Source organism: Semicossyphus pulcher, unplaced genomic scaffold (assembly GCF_022749685.1).
Source record: "Semicossyphus pulcher isolate SPU_LCO1_2020_fin unplaced genomic scaffold, fSemPul1.0.p SCAF_11, whole genome shotgun sequence".
In the NCBI taxonomy this organism is placed as follows: Eukaryota; Metazoa; Chordata; class Actinopteri; order Labriformes; family Labridae; genus Semicossyphus; species Semicossyphus pulcher.
In genome coordinates, this window is record NW_027211615.1 from 18,292,605 (window position 1) to 18,316,437 (window position 23,833).

The window sequence follows — 23,833 nt, forward strand, 5'->3', positions numbered from 1 at the left end:
TTGCAATTTTAAAATATAAAGGAAATTATACCAGATAAACGCAGTTTATTTATATATACATATAAACAATTAACAATCATACAAATTATTTGGGATTTTTAAGTCTATTTTCTTCTAACAAAACAAACCCCCTCCTACTTTTAACACTTTTGGTTCCGAGGCTCTGACACCTGCATGAAAAAGTAGAGAAATGAATACAAACACTTGTGTGTTATTTATGTCACTACCATCCATAACAGTGTTCAAATGTACGTTGAATCAGCGCGATCAGCTCGGTGACGGTAACTTTTGGAAACGAAAGCTCACCGTCTCCTGCTTCCTGTCGACACACACAACCTCACGCCGTGTGTGCGCTTGCAGGTGTAGCCTCTAAAAGTAAACGCTCCACGGCACGTCTGCTCCGTGAACGGTCAGTTTATGCAGCCACAGCGCTAACCAGCACCGGGACGAGGTGCATCTGCGTCGATCATCCATCCAACATGATCTGTGACGGCAGCAGCGTTGTGCTTGTTTACAGCTTACAGGTGACCGAGAGACTCATAGAAAACGAGAAACTGGCAAGCTTTCGATTTTCACTTAGCAACAATAGAGTAGCAGCTTGGCGTTTCACTTCATTTGCTTCACTATCACACGTCCTGTGATGTGAATATTGCACATGTGCACATTGCAATAGCGATTGTTAAACGGTTTATTGTGCCTTGGAGTTATTCTTTGATTTAATGCAAGTAGAGGGACGCTCAAAAGATCAGACAGCAGATCAACCATACCGTTGACAACTGTATTCATTGGTGTGCAGAGGTATAAAAAAACCCTCAAACTTCCTTCATGTTGCAGATATAAAACTGTGTGCAGCACCATCAGTGTCTTCAAGGGGAGACTCTCTACAAGCGTGCACTTTGATCACAGAGCGGTGCGTCCAGCTCCTCTCTATGACGTCAAGCTTTTTTTTTTTATTTTAAGATGATTTTTTTGGCCTTTGATGAATTTATTTGAGAGAGAGGACAGTGGATAGTGTCGGAAACAGGGGAAGAGAGAGTCGGGACGGTACGCGGCAAAGGGCCTAGGGTGGTGGTTGAACCCGGGCCGCCGCATGGAGGACTGAGCCTGTGCGTATGGGGCGTGCAACTTACCCACTGAGCTAAACCGGCGCCCCTTATGACATCAAGCTTGTTACCAAGCCTTTGTTTGTGCTTCATATCATGTGACCTTGGTCATGAGTAAATTAAATTAAATAAAACCTTTTACATATGTCATGAAGAGTCATCAGATCACCAGATTCGGACTCTTGTGCACTTCATGCAGCCTTTGCTGGTCCACTGGTGGCACTGTCAGCCCGCTGCAGAGGGGAGAAACACAAGCCTAGACAAGCTGACTCCGACTGATTCAGCTATGTTGTGATGCACAGCTCAACTAACAGCACAGCTCTGTCACAGCCATGCAAATATCTAACTGACAGCTACAACAGCAGCCCGGCCTCCTCCTGCACATTTAAATCTATTCAAATCATGGCGGTGTCAGAGTGACGACTGCAGACTCCTGCGAACCCCGAGGCTGCTCCAGGAGGCCTATAAGCTACAGAGCCTTTACGTCTGACATTTCATGGTAAAGGTTTGAATGTATAAATAAAAGGCTTCACGTTTTGCTCAGCTTATTTGCTGCCTGTGATAAAGTGACTCCCAGAGGCCTCGGAGGATAATGTAGCTGGGAATATATGAATATTTGAGTTTTTTTCCCCTCGCACACAGGAAGATATCAGAAAATGCAATCTTGCTGGCGCAGGTAAAGATAAGCTATTAATAGACTTTTAACAACAGTTGTTAATATTAAAGCGTGGCGACGTTATTCCATCACCAGAAAGGAATTAGTGGTGTGAAATAGGGGTGGCTACCCTTAGAGCAGTGCAGCTTATTAATGCAGCAAAACCAATAAATGAGCCGGGCAGGTAATAATGAAGAGGTAATCAGCGTGTCCAAAGACAGGAACGATAGAGAGACGGACAGAAGCACAGGCAGCCAAAGAGACAGAAATATGGAGCGTGAGAGTGAAGAAGAGCTTTCACCTGACTGCGGTCTATCGAGCAGAGATAAAGTCAATTTACCGGCATCACTGTTAACCATACATCTCACTGCTCCACATCAAAATTTCATTAAGCCCTTTCTCTGGCACCGGAAAGGCATGCGTAAATTTTTTACGCTTGAAATAAGAGAGGTTTTTTTTTTCACATTGTTCAAGTGAGTGGAACAAGACAGGGAAAGAGAGAGGCGGTGTAATCATTCGAGTCAAGGTAGGTTCCTCGCTCATTGTCTCTCTTTCCTGCTCCTCTGAGTGTGTGCAACACCTCCGTCAAACAAACACAGAGCACTCGATGTGCGGCTGCGTTCTGCCCGAGCAACATAACATAACAGAGATGGTTATTTGAATAAGCAGGCCAGAAATAGGCCGGCATAAATGGTAGAAATACCTGGACCCATGAGACAATGAGAGGCGTGATCATCCTCTTCAACCTGCTGTCATGTTCCGAACATACAGAGAACATGTGACTGGGCCCAAACACGAGCGGTGGTCTGTTAGCAGCAAATAAAATTTACACAAGCAGTCTAATCAAAGTTATTCTCATAAAGTCATTGATTCATCTCTGACTAATAAAGCTTAAGATATTAATTTTCTTACTAAAGATGACTCCCCTGCTTGTAATGAGACTGTTTGAAGTAAATCCCCCGGAGCAGTCCAATTAAGTGCTCAATATGGTTTTATTTCCTTAAGGCACATTGACACACAAAGCTATCAAAATCTGCTAAATTAATCTTGAATACTGACGCGTGTGTCGTCTAAATATAAACTCAAAAAGCATTTTCTCTTTCCACGCTTTCCAGTGATGAAGGGCCGAAACAACAACACAGTCACAGGCAAACATCAACAATTATCTCTTCACATTTAGTACCCAAAGAGTGGTTCAGCCTGCACAAATGACAAAAACATTTACATGTGTCTGTTATTGAAGTCATGGCAGAAAAGAGATGACACATTATGAGGCAGAATGTCTGTGTGAGCTGTTTTCTGATGGATTTAAAATAGGTAAGGCAAACACGCATTGGAACAGACTGTTACAAGCAAACAGCAGGTTTGCTCTTCACAGGCAGTAATAACAGTTATAGGAGAATACTTAAATTACAACAGTGATACTTTAAACATCAGTCTGAGTAATAAAAGTCAATATTTTGCTCAGAGGCGTTGGCTCTTTGTACTTACTGCATCAGTAAGCACAGATAGAGAACAATGTTAAAGTATGTATTTGTTGACACGTCTCATTCCCGAGTCCTCAAAGCTCCTGTGAGGAGTTTTTCACTGTTTGTGAAACAGACTGAAGTTAATTCTGATGCCTCTGTATGACCTACAAAAGCAAATCAGACCATCAGCAGCAAGATTGATTATTTCTATATAGTTATTTTTAATGCCTGAAGCTGCTGGCCAGGGGGGGGGTAGGTGTCAGACGAAGCGATTAACTGCACGCTGCCTTTGTTTACATTTTCCAGGGCAAACATTTAAAGTGAGTGATACATGTGAATATTAGAGAAAGCAGGATGAGATTTTTTGTTAAAAACCACCACTTAAGCTTGTACAGGACAAAATCAGAAGAGATAAGAGGTATGGCTTTGTCCACAGGGGGCGCCAAAATCAACACAAACCAAAAGTTCCTCACAGCAGCTTTAAATATGGAAGCTTGGTTTATTCCCCTAAGCTTCAATATATGACTGTTTAGGTACAGCTCTAGAGTCAGTTTGCCATGTGCTAGGCTCTGCAATCCAGTTAGCAATAACAATATATGTAACACAACCAGTTGGACTTTCAAAATAAAGCTAGAACCTAATGTAAGCGATTATAAATAAGCAACAGTCGGAGTTTCAATTTTTTTTTAAATTTTCAAAATAAAGCTTGCTGACCAACATTTGACATTTTATGACTTTTTGATGTGGAACAATCATTAAAACATGTTTAATGTTTTAAACAGTTGTTTGGTTCGAATCAGGCACCAAACTACCTGGTTAGGTTTAAATACATACTTACATATGTTTGCTTGGTATGTAAGTAGAGTAACATTAACATTATTGACATACATGTGTTACAAAACTATAGCGTGCGAATAACTTCCAAATAGGTCAACTTCTTTAAAGTAGTCAATATATCTGTTTTACATGGGAATTGGAGTCCCATTCTCGTTTGACTCATCTATTTGTGTAACGATCCCCTCCCAGTCCGCCTGCCTGTATTGTTTGCTTGATTGTTTCAGGTACTGGGAATTGGCATGTCGGTGGAGGTAATCCTGCCCACCTGAGCTGGGCCTCCACAAAGGCACAAAGGCCCGCCCTTGTAAGAAGCTCTGTCTCTCAGATCGGCCTGCTGCATCTTCTTTGGCCTTTTACGTGTATTTGGTCTGCTGCATCCATCACACCACATTTTCCCTCATCTGTACACTTCAGACATGACTGACTACCCCCATATTCACATATCACATTAGTTATTTGATATGTTTCATAATTTATTTTATTGCTTTTATCTGTATGTGGCCTCCTTTTTTGAAAACATATTGCTCCCAACCGCCTCCCAAGTTGACTTTATCATACTACCTCACCTGACTTGGGTGGCATATCAAAACAATAGCCCAGAGCACAGCTTCAAGAAATGATGCTAGGCAGGTACCTACCACATCATATTTTAATGTATGGAGCTGCTGACCAAGCTGCCATCTTTGATAACTTTGTAGTTCCAACAGGCTGTGATTGCAGCACTAAATTACATTTTAAGTTATTCCTGTTATTTGTCGACCCTCTGTGCATCCCCACATATTTTAACTGACTGTGGGCTTTAACCGTCATCCTTCAGCTGCTGCATCATCACCATCATTTACAAGCCATGTGATTGGTTGAGCTTATCACTTGAATCCAGGATGTCTGAGCTGCTCAGTCAGAGCTGCTGCCATCCCTAAGTCACCTCTGTTACCCTGGCAGACTCAGCAGAGGCGCTAGGATTCACACTGTTGGCACCGCCAGAGCCTTTAATCAGCCAAGAGGCGCTAAACGGACAAAAAGCCCTCTTTCCGGATCTGCGGCTCGAAGTATTGTGAAGGGACTCCAGTTGTTCAGGAGAGGAAATGAACAGAACCGTGTCCCTCCTCCTCCTCCTCCTTAGTGTTACTTTGTGTGCCTGTACGTGCGTGCCTGCCTGAGCCTGTTTTTGTCAATCCGTACACCAGCACAGTGCGGGGAAAAGGAGTCCTAATCGGAATTCAAGGAGTAAAACAGGGCTAACTCAAGCGCAAACAAAGGCTTCTGAAGTCACCCAGGAATCGCTAATCCAGAGTTTGGCAACGTTTTTCTTCTTTTAACACCTTTCTTTTTCTCCCTCTGACTCCCAGCACTGATAAAGAGTGATCACTCTTAAAGCTCCAGGAAGTCCGCATGTACGCAGGCCACTGTTTCTCTGCGTTACAGCTCTGCCCTGCTAAGCAGGCAGGTCAACAGTTTACATTCTCATGTGTTAGGCTCAGACGCTCTGAGCCAAGCTGATGTTCTGTCACCTAATAAAACTAGGGGATGGAAAATAGCTCTCTGTGTTTTACATTTTGTTGTTGGGAACATTAGCCTTTACCAAATACCCTTCTAACATGGTATGTAGCTTAACTGTCATAATATTTAAATGCTCCAGTGACAACAGCGTTTGTTCCGCTCCTGAAAACCGATAAATAACATCTATAAAGATTCAGTATAGCGACACCTAAGGCCAATATCAATAATCCAGCGTTGACCTTTCGCTGTAAGCTTTAGTGTTGATTACAAAGCTTTACCCTCTCAGGGCGGCTGCAGGCGCTTTATCTGAGCGTTATTACCCTGTGAGAAAGATTATACTCCACTTTCATCAGGAAAATGTTTTTTAAACACGGCATTGACAAAGTGTTTTATGGAGCAAAAGTGTTATTTTGTACTGTTTTTCGTCAGTTTGCTTGTTTTACACACAAAGGCACACAATAGGAACTTCAAGTGGTGTGACAAGTTGATTTAAGTACAGATAATTATGCCATCAAAGTGACAATCAGTTGTGCTGCATGTGTCAGTCATTTATCAAGTCCAACCTTTCAGCAAGTTTAGCGATGTTCAAATAGGCCCCGACTGCCTGTGTACAATGGAAATAATGAGTGTTTGAACCAGAGCTCATCAGATGTGTTCAAACTAACTTTGTGACCTGAAGTCAGTCCATCGTTTGGATGCAACATAACAGCAGGTCAGGTTGATCTGTCAAGTCAAAATGTAAAGAGACTTTTCCAGTTCATGTGCGCAAAGTAAAATCTCAGCGGTTACCTGCAGCTTTAATAATGACAATACATGAACGACTATCTCAGGTAACTATTTAGACTGATGATTTCTCTGATGCCAAAAAATCAAACTATTCAATTTTTTTTTTTCTTGTTGGCTCTCATTAATAGCATATTTAACAAAAGGTGGGTCCTACTGGGCAGATGCTAAGGCATTAGTTGTCATGTCTAATTGATATTCAACATTTTTTCCCCCTCGACTTTATGCTGATTTTTTCCTGCCAGCCTCCTCGTGAAATGTCTGCGAGAAGTCGAGGTGAGCCGACGTGTGAACGCATCAGGTAATGTTCAGGAACTTTCACCAGGAGCGAGTTAGCAGGATGCTGAAGTTCAGAAGAGCGTCATAAAACAGGATGATAATAAATATCTGAGGCGGCAGACGAAGGATCATTTACAAGACGACAGCTAGGAGAGAGACAAATAATCGCTATGGCAATATATCGTCGCCCTGACTCGTGCAACACAATTAACGATAGGCTGTTGCCAAATAACACTACTTTAATTTAAAATATATGGTGCTGTAAAAAGATTTCCCTGCGATTTTAAGCAGGGACCACATCTCGAAGAAGTTAATCAGATATCATGTTGTCTTGCGATATATCACCTATTACAGAATCGGCGTATTACGTGGGCAATGTATCGCGTATCGTGAGTTGCCCTGCGATGACCACCCCTAACGACAACAGCAAAGATGTCTGCAAATTGGAGAGATGAGGAGGTTCTGGAGGTTGTGGCTGTGAGGGCTGACCGCGGCGTCATATCCTTCCTCATGAGACCTCCCCCACGTCCGACATGGAAAGTTTCCCTCTGTGAGGAACATGTGTGAAAGGGCATCCACTGTAATAATGTTATTGCACAAAACTACAATGCATATTCTGTCATTTTTAGGACCTAATTTTATCCATGACATATCCAAACCCTAAGTCGCCCACATGTAAAGTAGCTTGGCTAGAGAGCTGGCTATTTTTAAAGATTTCCAGAGAACCAATTTCCTAAAAGCCAATCAAAATCAAATGTCATCTAAATGATGTCACCAGAATGCTAATGTGGCATAAAGTGACTCATTAAGCTAACAAACCGACAGCACAGCTCAGAAAAGGGTGTGAGATAAGTCACTTCCTTCATCATGTTCATCGTCTCTGCTTCCTTCTTCTTATTTTCCCTCTGTTCCTCTCCCTCCTGCTCTGGATGAAATAGGGCCTCAGAGTGCCAGGCTATAACTTGGCAGAGGTCACAATTCACTCCCAGTCGATTGGCTGCAGATTTATGCCTCGTCTCTCACCACCGTATAGCGCTGACGGAGGTGGAGGAGTAGCAGCCTCGGTAATCACACAGAATTGCTGTGTTGGGTGAAACAGATGTGTGAACTCCGCTATGACAGAGCGTCGAGAAGAGTGTGCGTGTTTGTTTTTGTGCATCGAGTGTGTATTTGCTTTAACATGAACCAAACACAGCCTTACTCATGCTGTGGATTGGAGGCCCATTCAGAAATGTCCCACACACACCAGCTGCCAAATGTGTGTGTGCGTGGTTTTGGCCCTGGGCGAACTGTCTTTCACCTCGGAACATCATTCAGTGCCATACGCTGAGTGCTCGTCCAGTGAACGTCCTCAAATTGGCACGGTGCTGGAACATAAATCTCCTGAGAGAACACATTTAACCTTTTGTCACAACCGCAGCCTGCCAGGAGAACACACACAAAAACACACACACACATATGCAAACACACACTAGCAGACAAGGAAACAATGATATCAGTTTCAAAGTGGCAACGTTCTCCAGATTATGAGCGGGGGCTGAATGAGAATGTGACATTTCCAAGGTGTGTGCTGTCGCATGGCAACTAAACCAAAAGGCTGTTAATTTGTCTGAGTCAGTCCACCTCTCAGGCTTTTATAGCTCCTCCCAGCGAAGGCAGACGCAGCTAACAGGAAGGAAATATTTTCTACTTACCAAAGAAGCACATGTTCCTGTATGGACTTTACAGGAATGTCAGTGTGACGGTGCGTACACGTGTTAGGTGTTACAAAGGTAATGTAACCGGTATATGTGAAACAGCCAGCCATAGTGGACGGCTCATTTCATTACAATACTGGATTGTGTAAAGTAACTCAGAAGTGATGGTGATGATGATTTCTTCCTTGTTTCCAAGGAAATTCTTTGCGAGCAGAAGCCAAACAATGACGCTCTCAAAATAGAAACCGCACAAATTAGTTAATCTGTCACCAACACAGTTACACAAACGCTATGTAATTACCCGTTTCAGAGTCACTGAAGCGTAAGTGCAGCGAAACTCCAAAAGGGAGCGTTATTTCAACACGTTAAACAAGGAAATTATAACAAGGGCTGCACCAGAATGCAGAAAATGGCAGTGAAGTATCACCAGATACATGACATGAGTTATGCATGTACAGATGTACAATTATTAAGTATAGACATACTTATAAAATACACACATGCACAAACAGGACCCTATGGACATGCACTAATGGAGAGATGTCAGAGTGCGGGGGCTGCACGTAGACACACGCCCGAACCCTACGCATTTATACCTTGGGGGTTCAATGCCTTGCCCAAGGACACTGTGACATGCTGACTGGAGGAGAGGAGCTGGGGATTGAACCACCAACCTTCCAATTTGAGGACAACTAACTTCTCCTAGAAGCCACAGCCTCCCCATGTGCTCTGATGAAGCTAACTAAAAATAAGAAAATAAGAACCTTGCATGTAGGGCTGTGCCATATATCATATCGTTCACATTATACAGGTATCATTTTTTATACGTGATTAAAAAGTGTCATATCGCGATATCAAAGAAATTTGCAAGACAATTGTTACGGCTAACAAGTTGCATATTGCTTCGCACTCGCCTCCGCTTTCAATCAATACGAGCATGAGCGATGCCTGTCCGTCCATGTAAGCCCCGCCCCTGCATGCTCGAAGTGTGTGAGTGGCGGGGGCGCTCAGCTGAGAGCAGGGAGCACATTTGGCTGAGAGCAGACTTCAGTGTTTGATAGATATTTGTAAAAGAATTGAAGACAAGAAGAATAATTGCAATTTAATGCAAAGAGAGCGGTCATTGTTAATACGTACTGCTTCTGAAAACACCGGAAAACACCGGTGCAAAAGGCTGAGGTAACAGGAAGGCGAATGAATAGTGACGTTTAACCCGTTGCCAGGCAACGACTGTTTGGCACATGGCTTGCGCTGGTTCATAAAAAGTAGCGTATTTAGAAGTATTCCTGTTATAGGTCATAGTCTCTAATGCCTGCTTAGCACTGTTTATTTGTTATGTATAAACTTTTAGTCTACATTGTGAGGTTTATTTTAATTATAGAGATGGCATAACGTGTCTGTAGATAACGAAGCTAACAAGGAAGGCTTGTTTCCTCTTTATTTAGAACCACACACACACTCCCACGCAGTATTATAAGAACAGTGCCTGTGCATCTGTGTACCTGTAATTTAGTCAACAATAAATGCTCAAAGGAATCCCAGCCTCCCGTGTCCTGACTACACACCCCATATTGATGACTAAATTTCCTAACCACAAGAGCTTCATTACAACACCGTTTATGGGCTTAATGAATATTTACGGATTTAAAGATAAACAACATACAGGGATGGTTGTTACGGCGGCGGTAAGAAGAGAGTCTAAGCATTTCACAGCTTGTAGCAGCAGCTACAGCAGTGTGCCTTTTTTCTATGTTGTCATGTATTAATGCATCCAAACGTGAACACTGACTGGGTGGGCACAGAGAGGGCTAAAACATTTAAAAGTAATTCTGCTTTTAAAATGTGCCAAATTTGGGCTTTTATGGCCAAAAATGTTCCCCCAGACCCCCCCGAGTTCACTGGAAAAGAAGGGAAATTATCAAAGCACTTTATTTTGTTTGCATGAATAAATGCTGCTGCCTGAAATCACAAACAAAACATTACTCACTTTTCTTTTTTTCATATCGTCATGAATATCGTTAGAGTTAGGGTTAAAATGGCCCACCCCTACTTGCAAGACTTCCTTTTTATATCAGGCATCAAAAAAGGTTGTTGCATGAGGCTCATTTGGTTTACTTGACATCACATGTCCTTCACCATGACCTTTGACCCTTAAACATTACATCATTATATTTACTTTTAACGTGCCACTCAAGAAGATAGAGGTAGAGACTCACCTGCAACATTGTTCATAATGCAGAATAGGAATATGTTGACATTAGGTCACTGTGTGGTATTTGTTTACATTGAATTGACACATATTTCTGTTCTTCAACTTGTTAGTGTAACTGATGTTGCCATGGTCACTACTATTACAATCAACAGCATCATCACTGTCTGCACCGTCTTCATTGTTGTTGTCAAATCTGCCTTTGCTCCATCTGTGAAAGTGTTAGTACATTATGTGTGTGTGGGTGTGTGTGTGTGTGTATTCAAAACAGCGAGTCTGTGAAGGTGACGGAGGGAGCAGGAGGAAACATAAAAAGCCGGCCAAATGGACTTTCAAGCAAACACATATAAACACAAGAGAGTTATGAGTGCAGCAGTTTACGTAGCAGGATCTGTTTAAAAATACTGCATTGTGCAGAAATGGAGACAAAGGTGGTAGACATCATGGTAGTATGCACACAGTCTGCACCTGTTTCTATCCACTCAGGAGAGGCTGTGTAATACCTTTCAACTGTATCTCACTATATTAACCATCTCAACAAAAGGAGCATTGTTCAAGCTCCTGTCTTGGCATGCGTTCACCAGCAAAGGGAGGGAAGAGGGAAAATGAAATTAGGCTTATCTCTGGATCAAAGGGTGCGCTCCTTCCATCGTTAGATTAACTTGATAACCGGGACAAACTCGATCAAGAATCAATAAAAGATTCTTGATCGAGTCTGACAAGACTGCCACTGTGAAGTTGAAGTCAACACGACTTTCTGTGAGTACAACAAAGGCACAAAGATGAAACTGGAGGAATCCTTGAGTCATCAACTAAAAGGGCAGCCAGGAAGAAAAAAGCAAAGAACATGATGTCTAAACAGGTTTGACATTGAGTTTTTACTGCTGTCAAATGACACTTTGTCTTTCTGACGTTGAAATACCGCTGAAATACACTGCTGGGTCAGACTCTGAATGAGGAACTCACGACTAGATTTAAAAGCCAAAACGTCAGAATTATTGCCAATGTCCTTTTGTCACCTTCCCTATCTATGACTCATTCAAACACACCAACATACAGTACTGCATACAAAGTGAAAAGAAACTGGTTAACAAGTCACAGGTATGTCTCAAGTGTCTTTCCTACGGTCACAAGCCGAGTGCAAAGTCCTAAAGATTGTTTGACAGAGTCATAAAGGAATCAAACGCCAAGCTGAAAAAACAGGAAACTAATTTTGGCCATTGCCAGTTGTTAATAAAAACGAAGAATCACATTCAATCAACTACATCTTGGATAAAAAAAATCTGTATATGTTGACTGTGTCGAAGACTCATGCTCATTGATTACATGCTTGTTTTTATGCAGTTAGATTTCATAGCTTTAAAGCCCCCCTCCGGTGAAAATCCCGTGTTTGACCTTGTAAACATCTCCATGCGGTGTTTCTCATGTGCTACAAGACATATCAGGGACAACATAAGCAGTCATCTCCATGGCTGGGCCTGTCTGCTTTTAAACTGCAGTGTACCAAGGACAGGCTGAACAACACGTTTTCAGATTGGCAGGTTTGAGATGTCACATAGCTAAGGAGCCAATCCTGTTAATGGACGGGGTGACGCTATGCGAATCATTATGTGTAACCCATGGCAAACACTTTGGCGATGCGCAAGCCAGCTGTAACCGTCATCGTAATTTTTCCAAACTCACTACTGACTACTAACGTTAACGTTACTACTGCTAATTACTACATTTAAAGCTAGCTAAGTTTCAACAAGTTGCCACTAAACGATGGCAGAGACCGGTTTTGTTTGGTGGTTGTAAATTTGCAAAGTAGGCGGGGCCTATGCAGATTCAGGATTTTTTAATGAGGGAGAAGGAGGAGATGCTTTGGGAGGATTTTCACAAAGTAATTAAACGTATTTTGCAGGAAAAAAACATATCAGACACATTATTTCAAGCAGAGCATTTTATATGTCTGAAAACATGACTGGAGCTGCTCTTTAATTAATTAACAAAAGCTCCTGGCTAATGTTGGTTTTATCCATATGCTAACAAAGAAGTCCTCTTCCTCTTGCTTGTGCAATTTTACTAGATGCTGTTTGATCGCTTCAAAGAGTATCAATCTGTTATTAAATGAATACTTGCATGCAACAGTATTTGAAATCATTGGACCGATAGACTATATAAAAAGATGGACGACATGACAGCTCCCTAAAAGTGAAGCCAAAACATCTCTATCGCCCCCTGCTGACTGGCTGCAATATAGGTCATAAAGGCCGCCTCCTCCATGTTAACAGATGGGACATGAGTCAAACTATAAAATCAAAATACACGTCAGATACATGTTTCTCAAACATGGTTTCTGTCATTATAGTTAGTTCTTATCATGCTGATTTACGTCAAAGTGTTTGTTTTTTTTTGACAAGTTTGGTTTTAATTAAGTATTTGATGCTGTCAAAAGGATGATTGACAGCTCTTTTGACAAATACAGCTCCTGCAGCCGATCTGTTCTGGATTAGCAGAGTGGAGGACGAACGGCGAGAGGAGACGTAACTAAAACAATCACTACAGTCATTGAAGTTTACATATCTGTGAACGTCTGCTTCAGACCAACTCTAAGAAGTTGTTCTGCTGTTAAACACGCCGACCCTTGCTGTGTTTTTTGGTAATTTTGGTAATTTAAGTGTGTGTTTTGGTTAGTGGAAGTGGCTACGGTGGCTCCATCCGCTGATCTCTACTGTGCAGCTCTGACTCCAAATGACGTCACCGTCGCAAGATGGCAACGCCCATCACGGGGGTATTTTGACTTCAATTTTGTACAATGAGAGCAGACGGAGACGCGTCGTCCATCTTTATATACTGTCATTGGTTTGACCTGAGGAGGATAATAAGTGATTCCAAGTCAAAAGGCTTAAGTCCAAGGACAGTCAGCATGAGTAAGTATATATAGTTTTAATCACAATATAATGACTATTTTTTAAGTAGGAGAACTTAACTCAAAACAAAAGTTAGTCCTTTGTTGAATTAAACTGATCCCTGGCCTACAGTAAACAGTGAAGCAGAAAATACAGTCATTAGTAAAAGCTGCATCCATCAGTGACAGTGTGTGTTTGAATGTGAGCACAGTGGGCACACCAAGTGCAGTTCTGCTGTGCTTCTGAAGAATCCGAGGAATGCTTTTACTCTGCAGGCCATCAGGCCGGGTCTCTAACAAACACACACATTACAACTGGACACAGCCTCGTAGCTTGTTTAAATTGGTCTGCTGAACAGCTGTGCAATATGAAGAATAAACATGAGAGAAAACATGAGAAGAGACGTTGTTATAAACAGACACAAACATGCGTTTGTGTTGGCACCGAGGTGCCTTTCTTTATGCCCTAATAGAGTTTTGTCTGGGCTGTGGTTGATATCAATTTGAGTTATTATGTGTGCGGTAGGACTGCTTTCAATGCTCGGAGACAGAACAGACATCCTCACAGGTAAACACCACACACACACACACACACACACACACACACACACACACACACAAAAGCTTTGTCATTTAAAAACCTCGCACAGGAAATAATGACGAATAGATGCCGAAAAGCCTCTTTCAATTGTGTTAGTGGAGAATCAGACTCAGTGCTTGTTATCTCTGACCACAGACACACACTTTTCCAGCACACACGCCAACCAGACATGAAAAGTGCTCCTCTGTCTGTCTCACTCTTTCCAGAAAGAAAACTTTCCTCATTGATTGTTTGCATCCTGAAGACATCTTGTCTTTTTCCACGTAGTAATTTGCAGCAGGTTGTCAACATCTTTTGATACAGGAGTAGTGGTGCATCCATAAATGACATATGTGTGTGCATAGAGGTGCAGAGGTAAAGTCTCGGTCAGCACTCCTGTCTGAGCTCTGGTATGGCTACAGTAAAATATCCTCATCTGGTCAAACATAAAATCAATGGCAGCTATTAATTAGTCTACCTCTGACTGCTGGTGCAGTCATACACACAAATAGAACAGGAGCACATTACGCCCGGCGAGCTGCTTGGAGTTTGATTGGATTTTAAATGGAGCTGCTGGACTTGAGAACCAACAAAACACAGTAAACAACAACTTTACAGCCGCTACAAATTAGTCAGTTAATCAGTACACACCTACAAGGTTAAACTGAGAGGAAGTCACATGTTTGACAAGAGTTTGATATCATCAGAGATTACACAACCTTTTTCCTGGTTATCATAAAAGTCTTTGCAATAACTGGAGAGGAGAAACAACACAATGCGCTATGGAAAACTCTCACAGGTGTCAAGTTCAGCACTGCAGGTGCAGCAGTTCAGATTTCTGCCTCGCACTTCTTTCATACTGGCTCGAGTCAAAGTGGAGCGAAACCGCACGTCCTGATGTGTGACTGAGATTATGAATGAAAGAGGGGTCAGCATTATGAAACACACACTTAAAAATGGCGACAAATGACAAGAAGACGAGCTAATCCTTAAAGATAAAATGTGTGATGAATAGAAAAGCACAACAAAGAGATAAGATAGTCTTGTGTTAGCATCACTTATGCTTCCCTTACAGCTCTGATCCTCCTTTGATAATCTTGTGTTATGTGTAATTATTACAACAGGAACGCCTAACATGACCACCACAGAATTCTAATCACATTGCCATGGTGATGAGTACTGGATGGTGCAGTGACAGTTGTACGTGATAAGACGGATGGCTTCGAGCAACCGTCTGTGAAATGTGAGGACAAATGATTCCTTTGCTGTGTAATAAAGCAGCCTCTCCAGCAAGCCTGAAGCGCTGTTATATTTTATAGCACCATAATTTAAATACTATAGGATTCAGTTATTATACAAAGCATGATTATGTTATTACTTTTTGTCAAACAAACAAGACAGGTAGGCAGTTTACTTTCACTTTCACTAGACATCAACCAACAGAGCGTATTATGGTTTTGGCACTTTCCTCTTACCAATCATCAGGGTGAGAATACATTTGTGCGCAATAGGGAAGCACCTCATCTTTCCTATACAGAATGATACATTACGAACAACAAACTCGATTAAAAATCACAGTAATAAGCAAAAGAAATCTGGCTGTTGGAGCACTACTGTTTCAACACTCGCATGTAATCAGCGCAGACGAGCCCGTGTGCACTCTCGCCACGGATTTCATTTCAACAATTAAGGATATGAACTTAGTAGTGGTTAATAAACTCATGTTTCCACTATTATGTTGATGTCGATGATGTTTTACCGTCTAGGGGACGCGCTGTAGTGAAATAAACAAAACATACTCTGGCAGCTGGCTGAGGAGACACTTAAAAAAGCAATTTGTTTTGGAGAAAGTTGTACAAACAGCTCGTGGTTTCGCCCATTCTACATTCCTACAACACCCAGCTTGCATTGTGCCCCTCCCTCTGAAAGGAACGGCCCAGCGAAAGACGCTGGAGTGAAACAATACTGTTTTCCAGTCAAGGACATTAATCGCTGCGGGCAATACGACGAGAATATACCGGTGGATCGTCTAAAACATCTTCGGGCCTGCAGTCTACATTTCAAACCTGACGATTTTGAACGAGACATGACATCGGAGGCGGGCGACTTAGATTAAGGAAGCGTAGTTTCGCGAGCTCCCTGGCCCCATGATAGCATGATAACCATACCATAACAACAGGACTGAGGTTGAAAATCGGCAAACTGGCCCTTTAACAGCAAGGGGGTGTTAGTGTTTCACCATGGTTAGAAAAATCCAGTACCATCACGAGCTCCTTGCACTTGATCTAGTAAGAGCTCTACTTCCTTCCTTACTGACAAAGAGTATTCAGAATGAAAATGACACTGCAGAAAAACACAAGCTTCCTTGTTCACTTCAATACATAACAAGCTAGTCCTGGCTTTTCCATAACCACAGAACAATGCAAACTATCCTGCAATGAACTGCATTGGCCACGTGTTAGCACACAGTCCACGTGGAGCACCTTCAGTGTATCGCATAGCATTGTGATCATTTCAGAAGGGAGATGGAGAAAATCATTATTGCTGCTGTGATAACTTTGAATGAATCTGGGCTTAGAGGAGGATAAATCTCTGCGCTTATTAAGATTTAAATTTGGGCTTCCTGGTTTGAATTTCAACTTTAAAAGTTGGCTCTGCAAAAAGAGTCTCGGGTGTGCTTTACAAGTGCAGGAACAGTTAAGTATGTGTGCAGTAACTCACCTTGTTCTGGTCGGTCCAGTACAGGAAGTAGCCTTTGGGGTCGACTGTAAGCGTCACCGGGGTCACAGTGGTAGAGTCCTGGAGGAGAACAGAGAAAAAGACATCTGGAGTGAATGTGTGTTCTGCTTACGTCTGTGTTTCCCTGTCTGGGTGCATGCTTTTGTGTGTGTGGCAGAATATTCTCTGGGTAAACTAATTAATTCATTTCCAAAGATCAAAGCCGACAGTTTGTAACGCCAAATGCATACCAGAATTTAAAATGGCACTGAAAGTGTGTTTATGTTGTGAGCACACACACAATCCATTCCTTCTAGGGCGCTTTCCTCTACCATGAGCTGGCATCACCACGAATGACCAAGCAGCCTGGTGTGTGTGTGTGTGTCTGCTGGTTGTTTCACAGCTGATGTTTCCATTTTCCCCCTCTTGTAACCAACAAATGCTTTCTCACAGTTCACAAGCAAACTGCTCCAAGCCCTTACAAACACACACACACACGGTTTGACCCTGAGGCATACATGGCAACGCCAGATATTATTGGATGCTTCTATAAAAAGAAAGAGCGTTTGCTTTGTGTTCACAGTGGCTGGGGTTTAGCTGAACAGTAGCATATTGTCCTCCTCAATCAGCCATGGCTGTGAGATCACAGAGATGGGAACCGCTTTCGCTGCACAGAGCAAGAGAAATCTTCAAAGTGTCTTCATGTGGCGTCTAATGATGTCCCTATCACAGCGTGGGGAGACGGAGCTAATGGTCGGCATCTGCTGCATGCTTGTCATACTTCGGTGCGACCCTGTGCGACTTGCAGGGTTGGATATGTTGACAGAATGAGCTGGTAGACAGCTGAGGAGTCTGTGGTGGGGTGTAGATGACTATTAGTACTTTCATGCAGTCTAAATAACCAGACACCACTGCTCCATGACATGGCGGATGAACAAAAACACCCATTTAAGAATTCATGGAATCGAGCCACTTGCTGCCAAAGCACCCCTAATGCCATGAAATCTAAATATTAGAGACTCAAGAGGAATTGTTTTGTTTCTGCTCACATGATTGCACAATCTTTGCAGGCTTGATTGAATGACAAAAGACGCAGCTCATAGCACTGAACGCACACACACAGTATCTACAGCCTGCGGGCAAGAAAATTGGATTCATGTTTGCAGTCCTTAGATACGACATCTCAAAGCAACTGCAGCCTCGTATCTCCCATCTCCACTCAAGTTACAATCCAATTACTTCCATTTAATTTGAAGAGTAATTTATCTTTCCCATCCTCCAAGAAGACACCAGTTATTCCTGGAAAATTTATCATTTTTAAGGTGGATCCATAATTTTACAGCTCTTACTTAAAATGTCAAGAATCCACTCTATGGGGTCTCCTCCCAGTTGGACAAGCCCGGAAAACCTCCTAAGGGAGGCACCCATCCTAATCAGATGTCTGAACCACCTCAACTAGCTCCTTACGATGTGAAGGAGTACTCTCCGAGCTCCCTCCGGCTGTCTGAGCTCCTTACCCTATCTCTAAAGCCCCTTTCCCACTGGTCAACTGTTTACTAACACTGTTTCCGGCGCGTTTGTGATGTCAGACAGTGACGCAGCAGAAAAGACAGCGAAAGGAGGGTACTGCACTGGCAATGGGAAAAGAGACGATTGGCATTTATTTGCGGGTCTTCCCGCGTTTGAAAAACCTGCGCCAACGTGGTAATGTTGGTGGGAAAGGGGTATTAGGCTGAGCCAAGCCACCCTGCGGAGGAAACTCATTTCGGCCGCTTGTATGCGCAATCTTTCGGTCACTACCGAAAGCTCATGACCCTAGGTTAGGGTTGGGACGTAGATCGACTGGGAAATTGAAAGCTTCGCCTCAATCAGCTCCGCCTTCAAGACAACAAGCCTGCTGGACGGGACTATACAGTATATCCCACCTGGCCGGGGAACGCCTTAGGATCCCCCAGAAGGAGCTGGAAAATGTTGCTAAGGAGAGGGACGTCTGGGCTAACTTGCTTTCTGAGACCGCGACTCGACCCCGGATAAGAGGAAGAAAATGGATGGATGGATGGCTGGATGGAAGAATCCAGTCTGTTGGCAAAATGTAGCATCTGATGGACAGATAAAGATGGTGGCTTGAGAGCAGTGGGGATCTGCCTAATGATGTGAAAGCAGCTCCTTTGTTAATGTCTCTCCATGGCCAACGCTACACACACATTAAGCCATTATGGACTCCTTTTCTCAAGGGTCCGCACATTTACGAAAAACATAAGTACTTACAACAATGTGGATTAGAGTTCAGAGTGATTTAGGAGAGATTACTACCTTCCTGAGTGCTGCTGCTCGTGCCTTTTATTGTCATTTGACCATTCTGTGGATTTGTCATTAATAGGAAGGCGGCGGCAGCAGCTTTTTGCTGAATTAAAGTGAGATTAGTGACTGACTTGTGAAAGTACAAGCACCCGGAGGGAAGAAATCCCAGGCAGGAGACATTAGCATCTTTTCAGCAAGAGTTTCTACCATTAGCCGTCACCTGAGGGGATGAGTTAGAGAGGGGATTTGAGCTCAGCATATTTCTGTTTTGTATGCTAATGATACTTTCTACTACTTTTAAGGGATTTTTCCGGCTCCCCGTGGAGCCTGATAATATCTTATTCAATACACACCAGACCAAAGGAAGCGTGAGCTTATAAATATCTGTGTTTACAAGGACCCGGCATCATCTTTCACATATTCCACATCATGCCAGCTGCTGTCAGTGATCTCAAAGACGAAGGGTCCCTTTGCTAGAGGCTTTGGATGCCTGCCTATTCTCCTCTCTCTCTTAACAGAAGCAGCCTTATGACACCCATCGGTGCTGAATGGGCCATTTGAACCGACTGAGTAAAACAATGTTTTCGACTACAACCAGGCATCTCCTGGGCCACTGCAGCAGCAAGCTGTCTTCAAGTGGGTGCAACAAACACACACGGTGTGTGGAGGTGTGTGTTTGTGTGAGGGATGCTGGGGAGGTCTGGGACTTTGAGGATTTCACAAACATTTCAAAAGGTTTTCTCTTCTTTTCTTCTTCAACATTCGACCTCAAGGCGCAGCGTGCTGAAGTCTGCAGCTCAGCACCGCTTCAGACAGTCTGATGGTGAAACCTCATGCCGGTTGTTCGTACAGTATGGCAGCCAGACTAGCACTGTAAACAAAACTTCGACGCCGCTGATGTTCAGTAGTGAGACAAGTCTGTAATTTTCACTGAAACTAAACATAATCAAGTATTAAATGTTCTTGTAGATTTTCCTTTTGAGAGAGGTTCTAATGGAGCCCAACATCTAAAGCTCTGATAAGAAGAAAACAGCAATTTATTAAAGCTCCTTTCTCTCCTTGCCTCTGTGCTCCTCTGTGATTCTTTCCATGAATGATACAGAGAGGAAAGAGGAAGTAGGGAGTGCATGGGAAATAAAACAGAGAACGTATCTGTGCGCAAGTATGTGTCGGAGTGTGTGTGTGTGTGTTTTCACAGGAAAGGCCTGGTGGGCATTTGCTTCTGGAGATCGGCCCACATGTACAAACTACAGTACACAAACACGGCTGTTAGGGGAAACAGACTCGCACCTCGCACAGTCCCCCCCCTCTCATAACACACCGACCAGAGGGCTGAAGGGGTGAGCGCTCAATCTCATTAGTATTTAGCAGTTCAGGAGATGCTTAAGCTTCCTTGTTTAAGGAGATAGATTGATGATTGACAGAGCGGTAGGTGTGCAAGCGTGCATAATTTCCTCTCTGCCATCTGCACTGACCACGTTCACGCGGACACTCATGCAGTTGATGCCATCTGCAGCGCTTGAATCACCTGAGCTCTGTGAACATGATTATTTCACTGTGAATTTGTTAGCATGATTTTATTAAGTTATAACCAAATGTCAGTTATATAAAACTAGAATAACAGCTCATTTTTTGTTACCAAAATCTGAACGCCTGCGCTCATTACAAGTTAGATCAATAGAGCCTGACCGATATGTCTTTGGTCGATTTATTGGGCCGATATGGGCTAATTACAGATGTATCGCGGTATAAGTTTTACAACACAGAAAACAATTCTTGAGGTGATGCAGAATAAGTATTGAAACAGTTTGTCCAGTTGAACACGCTTCAACTTTATATCTTACATAACAGTAAGTGACAGTACCCCCTTTTACACTGCCAGATCAAGGTGGGATTATTACGCCTCTGTTACGTTCCGTCTTTTATGTAATGCACGGAGGCGGAATGGCGGGGAGAAGTTGTTCCGCCTCTGAGCCGGCATTGGAGGTAGTAACAGAGGTGAAACGGCGCCTGTGTTTACAGTGCAGGAGCCAGCAGGACAGAACAGCGCTGTGTGTGTGTGTGTGTGTGTGTGTGTGAAGCCTGCGCTGTTTACACCTCGCGAACGTTTTGCTTCCACAACGCTTTGTAAAAACACACACTGGGGGCGGCTTTACGCTGGTGTTGCTTGGTTCAGTGTAAAATGGCAAAGGCTGCATGACGGCGGAGCTTGGTTACGGCGCAGTGTAAAAAGGGCGACTGTATAATATTGTTATTAAGTCTTTAAAGGAGATATTTGTGTAAGAAAGCAGCCTTCTGAGTACCTTTGTCATATCGGCCGCAAAATCCGGACTCTTAAATCTTTATCTGCTGTAATGATTCATCGATTATTGGCTTAATTCATCAAAAGAGAATGAATCACCAACTATTTTGATAATCGATTTATCGTTTCAGTAAATTTGTAAAATGTCAAACATTTTCTGCTTCCTACATGAGAGGATTTGGTGTTTCTATTTGTCATTTAAGACAGTAAATAAAGACTCTTTGGGCTTTGGGGATTCGTTGGGATACAAGATGCTAAGCTTCTAAGACGTCCCTTTTGGCTTTAGGACACTGATGAGTTTCCCAGAGAGTTAGTCATTCTATAGATGAGAGAGATTATCTGATTACTTGAGAAAATACTCAGCAGATTAATGGATTATGAAAGTAATGGTTAGTTGCAGCCCTAATCCATATCGGTCTCAAAAATCCCAAATAAATTGGGCTCTAATGATTTACACACAATGTGGTCTAATACTTGCACGCAAGACAATAGCAGTACAGTTAAGTCATCGTGAACCACAGGTGCAGGTGGTGGAAAAGATTGTCCCATTTCCCAGAATGACAGTAATCATGAGTGTACTCATAGTCAAATGATCCACTGAAACCAGAGGAATGCATGCAGTTATTCAAATGAGGCCGGCTGTGGAGAGTCCCTTTCAAAGTAAGGAGAGCTAATGTTGTCACAGCAGAGGAGATGACAATAACCATAACAGTGCAATAAGGTCACTCACTTAAACATTAAAAAGAAAGTGCAACAGATATATGTTAATTTTCCACACAGGACTGGAAGTACATGTTGACATGCTGTTGGAGGCAGGTGCAGCAGTGCGCCAAAGCCGCAGTCTGAGAAGGCTACTACTGTTATGTTTTCGCCGGCTACTCAGCAGCAGCGTGCAATCAATTTTAATCAAGGTCATTTCACTACAGCTACACAGTTAGAGCTTCGGACAGATGAGTACAAAACATAAACAAGCACGATCGTTTTTCAGCTGTTGCCTTGTGGTTAACACGCTGAGCCACGGCACGCTAATTAATTGTTAATTGATAAAAACGTTTGCGGTGGAGGGGGGAGGGGCGAGCTTAATCAAAATGTTTAGTTTGCTTTAATGAGCGGGGCACACATTCTCACACACGAAGCGCTGTGGAACGCGCGTGCACACACTCGCGCGCGCACATACACGTCCTATACAATGGTAAATGTAAACAGAGCACATGTCTGTACACACCACAGCTCCTGAATTTCTTTAGATCGTGAACCAGCAGCTTCTGTCAGAGCGGTCTCCATTGATAATTATATTGGCTACTGTTGCTTCAGTAGACTATGGTGTAATCCATACATGCAAACACAGCGTGCAGAAAACATCCAGCAGTGAAGAAAGAAAAGACACTCTGCCAGATTGTCTCGGCTTTACTTACATCATCCCATTTCATAAATTTGTTGCCCTTTCTCAGGCTCTCGGGGACGGACACTGGCTTGAGCTGCAGCGCATGAACTCCAGGCTGTGCCCCTGCCATTGACTCATCTACTCTTCTCGACGCACGGCAGGGCTGGAAAATGAGTCACTTCACTCTCTTTCACTCTTATTTCTCCTCCTCTCCGGTTGTAATCTGCTTAAAAGCAGGCTGACGGAAGCCCACTACTGCTGCCAGTAGTATGTCATGCCCGCATTGACGGCGGCGGTGGCGCGTCTCAGGCTTTGGAGAGGCTTGTGGAGGCGGACGCAGGCGCAGCGGACCGGGGCCAATAACTGACTGACGGACTGACTGAGCGACATGCAGCTGAGGCGAAGACGAGGAGAGAGAGAGAGAGAGAAAGAGAGAGAGAGAAGGAGGGGGGTGATCGGAATGAGTTGCAGTCTGTTTTCAAATTGTACGAGTCAATGCAGGAGCGGGATCGATGCTTGAAGTGATCCAGCGCCCCCGTGCGTCCGAGGCAGTATGGTGGTAACAAGTTGCCCCAAGGTTTGAGCAGAGGAGAAGCGAGCGTTCGGGTGACCATACCCTCGACAGGTGCATGAAACAGGAAAGAGTATTGTAAGTTTTGGAAATGTTATTCAAACATATTCCAAGCATATTTTATTTTCCTTTTTAACGGAATACTGCATTTGGGTGTTGTTATTGGAAAATCCCTAAGTCACACTCAAATACTGTATATCATCATGTTTGTCAAAGACCCTTAGTCCCAAGTGCCCTCTATGGTGGGACCTAATCTTCTTACTTTAATACATCTTTTTATTGATTTTACATCAGATTATGTAAACAATTTTAGGATTTTAAGGCTCCTGCTTTTATTTCTTCAGACTTATCATCTTCAATTTAACAGCTTTAAGCCAAAAACAATTGATTAGAATAGTAAAAGGGAATGTCAGTCAGCCACCTCACATTGGATAGCTTGTTCTAAGCTTAATCCAAAAGCCAACTGGACTTGGTTGAAGTTAGTAGTAGTTATTTCTAGCTCCGTCCACCTACTTTAACCAAGTCCACTTTCCTTTTGGATTAAGCTTAGAATGA

General features: G+C 43.0%; 1 protein-coding gene across 1 annotated transcript in view; it reads right to left on the reverse strand.

Moving 5' to 3' along the window:
• plcb1l (phospholipase C beta 1-like) overlaps nt 1–22,837 on the reverse strand; it is a 132,268-nt gene extending 109,431 nt beyond the window's left edge. The window contains exons 1-2 of the mRNA XM_069687021.1: nt 22,739–22,837; nt 16,724–16,801 (exon numbers count right to left, since the gene is read on the reverse strand). Of these exons, the coding sequence (XP_069543122.1) occupies nt 16,724–16,801; nt 22,739–22,837 (177 nt within the window). The remainder of the gene's footprint in view (nt 1–16,723; nt 16,802–22,738) is intronic.
• Between the last annotated feature and the right edge of the window lie 996 nt (nt 22,838–23,833).